Source organism: Amblyraja radiata, chromosome 7, assembly GCF_010909765.2.
Source record: "Amblyraja radiata isolate CabotCenter1 chromosome 7, sAmbRad1.1.pri, whole genome shotgun sequence".
NCBI classification, from domain to species: domain Eukaryota; kingdom Metazoa; phylum Chordata; class Chondrichthyes; order Rajiformes; family Rajidae; genus Amblyraja; species Amblyraja radiata.
In genome coordinates, this window is record NC_045962.1 from 33,873,831 (window position 1) to 33,879,830 (window position 6,000).

At 39.0% G+C, this 6,000-nt stretch overlaps 1 protein-coding gene across 5 annotated transcripts in view; it reads left to right on the top strand.

The window, feature by feature from the left end:
• The window catches only part of pkp4 (plakophilin 4), a 156,050-nt gene extending 150,587 nt beyond the window's left edge, over nt 1-5,463 (top strand). For all 5 annotated transcript variants that reach the window (XM_033024087.1, XM_033024086.1, XM_033024085.1 and 2 more), the window contains 2 exons: nt 1,703-1,776; nt 4,502-5,463. In XM_033024087.1, the coding sequence (XP_032879978.1) occupies nt 1,703-1,776; nt 4,502-4,747 (320 nt within the window). In that variant the 3' untranslated portion in view covers nt 4,748-5,463. The remainder of the gene's footprint in view (nt 1-1,702; nt 1,777-4,501) is intronic.
• The last annotated feature ends 537 nt before the right edge of the window (nt 5,464-6,000 follow it).

Here is a 6,000-nt window from a genome sequence, read left to right on the forward strand (position 1 = left end):
ATTCAAACAAGAGGACATGACTTCAGAATTAAGGGACAGAAGTTTAGGGGTAACATGAGGGGGAACTTCTTTACTCAGAGAGTGGTAGCTGTGTGGAATGAGCTTCCAGTGGAAGTGGTGGAGGCAGGTTCGATTTTATCATTTAAAAATAAATTGGATAGGTATATGGATGGGAAAGGAATGGAGGGTTATGGTCTGAGTGCAGGTAGATGGGACTAGGGGAAAATAATTGTTCGGCACGGCCTTGTAGGGCCAAGATGGCCTGTTTCCGTGCTGTAATTGTTATATGGTTATATGGTACCAAACCTTGTTGAACACTGTTTATCATACGATGCCCTTAATATGTTTAAAGTGAGCACAGGAAAAGGGGACATGCTGCGTTTAAGGGGAGTATTGGAGATAGTGCCAAACCATTTTCAAATAATTGGACAGCAGATTATCAGAATTAAACATAGAAACATAGAAAATAGGTGCAGGAGGAGGCCATTTGGCCCTTCGAGCCAGCACCGCCATTCATTGTGATCATGGCTGATCGTCCCCCATCAATAACCCGTGCTTGCCTTCTCCCCATATCCCTTGACTCCACTAGCCCCTAGAGCTCTATCTAACTCTCTCTTAAATCCATCCAGTGATTTGGCCTCCACTGCCCTCTGTGGCAGGGAATTCCATAAATTCGCAACTCTCTGGGTGAAAAGGTTTCTTCTCACCTCAGTCTTAAATGACCTCCCCTTTATTCTAAGACTGTGGTCCCTGGTTCTGGGGAAACTTTTTTTCAAGCTCCTACCTTCCCGGATCAATTTTCGGATCACATTCTCCGGGCTCTGCGGCCTACCATCGATGGAGCTGGAAGCCTCCTCAAACTGTCGTGAGCCCCACCGCGGGCCGCGGACTTAACATCGGAGCTGATCCCTTGCCTGGGATAGCTCCCACCACGACTACCGCGGAATCACCAACAAGGGCTCGCACTCTCGGGTGAGGCTAGTCGGGAGCTCCAACGTCGCAGAAGGCTCGACCAGCCCCGACAGGAGGTTCGATCGCCCGGCGCGGAGGAGCTGACATCCCCAACGATGCGGGAGCTTGATCGCCTCGACGCGGAGGGCCCGTACGCCGCCGGCTACGGGAGGCAAGATCATCCCGTCAACGGGGGCTCGAGGCCCACGACCAAGGAAGAACAAAGGAAGAGACTTTAACTTTATTTCGCCTTCCACCACAGTGAGGAATGTGTAGGAGTCACTGTGGTGGATGTTCATGTTAAAATGTGTTTTTTGAGTGATCTGTTGCTTTTTATTGTATGACTGACCTGGCCAATGAAATTCCTCATATGTTGCAAAACATACTTGGCGAATAAAGTGTGATTCTGATTCTAGATTCTGATTCTGTATTTCATGGAAGTGAATATGAATATCTTTGAATGTCACTTTGATGGTGCAAGGCAGCAAAATAGTAATTCTTATTTTGTATTTAAATCTATTCTCAATTCTCTGCACTCTTTCTATTTTAATGTACTGCATACTATTCATTCTGACCAAAATAAGTAATTGTTAAAAGAACTTTCACTCTAACATACTTATTTACAACTTGCATTCTTTTTGTCTTTTCAAATTATTTTGCTTCCCATGCTTGCATTAACAGTATCATTTTGGCTGAATTATTACAGTTATCCCACATCTTTTTCCTGATTGATTTCAATGATTGATTATAGGTTCCAGTAAGCTGTCACCAATTTACATAGGTTCCTATTCTTCACCAGCAAAGGAGGAATCAAGACGACTTCACGTGAGTATTGAATGAGGAAATATAAAGTGGAACATTTCTACACCTGAGCATTCCATAATCTTGCAAAAGTTTTGCAGATAATGTAAGACACAACTCTATCAGGCACTTGTTTGAGTTTATGTTCAATAGAGAGAGTCATAGAGTGATACAGTGTGGAAACAGGCCCTCCGGCCCAACTTGCCCACACATGTCCCAGCTATACTGGTCCCACCTGCCAGCATTTGGTCCATATCCCTCCAAACCTGCCCTATCTATGTACCTGTCTAACTTCTTAAACATTGGAGCAGTCGCAGCCTCAACTATCTCCTCTGGCAGCCTGTTCCATACACCCATCACTCTTTGTGTGAAAAAGTTACCACTCAGATTTCTATTAAATCTCTTCCCCTTCACCTTAAACTTATGTCCTCTGGTCCTCGATTCACCTACTCTGGGCAAGAGACTGTGCATCTACCCGATCTATTCCTCCAATTATCTTATATAACTCCATAAGATCACCCCTCATCCTCCTCTACTACAAGGAATAGAGTCCTAGCCTTCACAACCTCTGCCTATTGCTCAGACTCTCTAGTCCTGGCAACATCCTCGTAAATCTTCTCTGTACCCTTTCCAGCTTGACAACATCTTTCCTATAACACGGTGCCCAGAACTGAACACAATACTCTAAATGTGGCCTCACCAACGTCTTATACAACTGCAACGACCTCCCAACTTCTATACTTCATTAATTATACAAAAACATATTTCAAAGAATGTTTTAAGAATCAAGAAATCTATGCTAGTTACAGACATTAAAATATCTTGAAGATGAAATATTACCTGTTTTATTTGTAGACTACATCCTAATTAACTTAATCTGAATTATTTTTTATTTCAAATAAACAATTCAGATTAAATTTCATTACTTGCCCACACCGACAAACATTCCATCAAAACCTCTGTAACCATTTTTTGGGAAAAAAATTATGATTGTGAAGGATCTATGGACACACCTTCTGAGGCCCTTCTGTTCCTCCAGACCTTGCAGATTCTTCCATTTCATTGTGTATGACCTTGTCTCATTCCTCTCCAAATGCATGATTTCGCGCTTCTGGATTTTATTCTGAGTGCCACTTTCCTTCATGGTCCATAAATGTCCTGCTGCAGTTGAAAATATCCTCCTTGCTCTTAATCACTAGAACAGAATTTGTATCTCCTGCAAGCATTTTTAATGGAACTTAAAAGAAATAGAAGTTGGCCCTTTGTGGCTGTTCCATCATCTGTGAAGATCATGTCTGATCTTTAACTTTAGCACCATTTTCCTGCAGTAATCTCCGTCCTTTGATTTATTCATATCTCAAGAAATCTTGATCTCAGTCTTGAGTAAGCTGAGTGACTGAATGTCCATGGTCATTTTTGGTAGAAAATATCAAAGATTCACTTTATTCTGGATAAATAAATTACTTCACTCTGTCCTGAATGGCATCATAAATGAAAACAAGAATTTCTGGAAATGCTCGACAGGTAAGGTAGCATCTGCTGAAAGAGATAGAGTTAATGTTGCAGGTTGATGATTCATTATCAGAACTGGCCAGTTTTTGAATCTCCTTCTTGAATGCCCCCCACTGCTTTCACATCTTAATTAGGTGTATCCATTAACAAGAGTGAATTGTATGGAAAATATCTATTGAGCACCCAGTTTTGCACTTAATCTAGTATGGTTTATCTAGGAATGGGCAACAGCTAGTTGATCAAAATTATTGGACAGGATTAAATAAGAGTGGTGCAGTGGTATAGCTGATGGAGCCCCTGTCTCACAGCGCCAGAGACTTATGTTCATTGCTGACCTCGGGTGCTGTCTGTGTGGAGTCTGCATATTCCCCCTGTGACTGCGTGGGTTTCCTCCCTGTTCTCTGGTTTCCACCCATATCCTAAAGACATGTGTGTTTTTTTAAATCGTCCCAAGTATGTAAGGAGTGAATGAGAAAGTGGGATAACATTGAACTAGTGTGAATGGCCGATCGATGGTCGGTGTAGACTTGGTGGGCTGAAGGGCCTGTTTCCATGCTGTATCTTTCAAACAATCAAATCAGATTATGTTCTGAAGATGAATCTGCCTCTTTTTCAAATTTGTGGGAATGTAACAAATTTCTAAACTTCTTGATTGAAAAAACAGTATTGTAAAAAAAACTGTTTATAACTTTAAATAAATTGTACCATAAGTGAAAGGAAATGGGGAAAATTATTTCTGGGATTTGGAAGTGTGGCACCAAGTTGGTGAGATTTATTCATTTTCATTTACAACTTGTACATGGTGTAACCAACAGTATTTAATAAGAAAAAAGGATACAAAGTGTTGGTGTAACTCAGCGGGTCAGGCAGCACCTCTGGAAAACATGCTTGTGTGGCGTTTTGGGTCGGATCCTTACTTCAGAATCAAAACATTACCCATCTATCCATGTTCTCCAGAGATGCTGTTGACCTGCTGAGTTACTCCAGTACTTTGTGTCTTTTCTTGGTCTGAAGGTCCCGACTAGAAACGTTGCCTATCCATGTTCTTGACTGCCTGACCTGTTGTGTTACTCCAGCACTTTGTCCTTTTTTGTATAACCATCATCTGCAGTTCCTTATTTCCGCATTTAATAAGAAATATTTAAATATTTATTTCTGCTGTATTATATGTTACTCATTTGTAGTGCATATGCAGTTGCTGTAATTCTGTTTTATTAATTCTAACATTTTTTATCAGCATCCACAGATGTACTATGCCCAAGACGACTCGAGCAGGAGAAATTATGATGCTTACAGAATGTATATGCACTCTCCCCACAGTTATGAAGACCCTTATTTTGATGACCAAATTCATTATCCAGCAGTCACAGATTATACATCACGAGGACTAAAATCTTCAACTAATTATGTAGACTTGTATTCCACAACGCGGCTGCCTTACCGAGCAGACCAGTATCCAGGATCTCCAGACTCCTGGGTTTAATATTAGAAAGACACAATAGAAGAAAACTGTTTTTTTGCTCCATTTTTGAGATTTGATTGTAAGTAATCATTGATGTAAAAGATTTCCAGTGGAGACAGTGTGAATGTAACTTTAAGGAAGGAATTGAGGATGTGCATCATTTGGAAAAGGATATGGAAGGAACTGCAAAGGAAAATTGATGAGTCTTTAAAGTCAGACTAGATGTTAGATTTCTTATGTAGCTTTTATAGTTTGGTGGTGGTGTGGGCAAAGTGATGAAAGGTTTGAGATGGAAGAAAATAGTTGGATAATGTATGAGCAAAATAAAATGTGAAACTTCTGTGAATAAAGTGTTAGTTTTGGTTTGTACAGACATTTTAAATATATATGTTCATTTTGTTTTACTGAAATATGGAATCTGAATTATGTATTGTATACTCCTTGTAAATTTTGCTTTCTTTGGTGTAAATATGGAAATGCCATGTGAACAAGGTTGAAGTCATTTCTTAAAGGAGTATCCTATACGGAAGTTAATTTTAAAATACAAGATTCTTAAAATAGATGAATTAACCCAAATGAAAATAAGTGCATTTTGTTTTAAAGGAGTTTTGTAATTTCAAACAATGTGTGTTTCCCAGTAAACTGAAAACTTATTTTTCCATTCCCATTCTGTGGCTGGTTTCACTGCCATTTGCTATATGCATTTATAAATAAATGTGATCATTCCATATATTGAAGTTTTGAGCTCAAGAATGTTTCTTTGTTTCACTAAATGAGCAATATTTACTCTTCCGACACTCATGTTTATTTGAAGCTGAAGGAGCTGGAAACCTAAAATAAAAACAAAATTTGGAACTACTCATTAGATTAGACAGAGTCTATGGAAAGAGATAGTTAATGTTTCTGTATAATAACCTTTATCCATGATTTATATCAATCTATTTTTATCACTGGTATATGATGTTCATGATTGTAAGATTCCAATATTAATATGATTCCAAACAACTTTTATCACTATTATTGTTTAGTAACATTTAGTTTTATTCTCCCTCTTAATTTTAATGTATATTTTTATGTTTACATTCTTAAAATATTCCAGCAGCAAGTAGCACCACTAGTTACCAAGCATTTGCTTTAACTGATTTTCAGATCTTTTGTGTCACAGAAGTACCGATTTAAAAAAAACATAAACATACCTTCCTTCCTCTCAGAGCTACACATGCCATTAGTCAATGACCATGTAGCAATATGGTCAATAATATAAAGTGGAGATT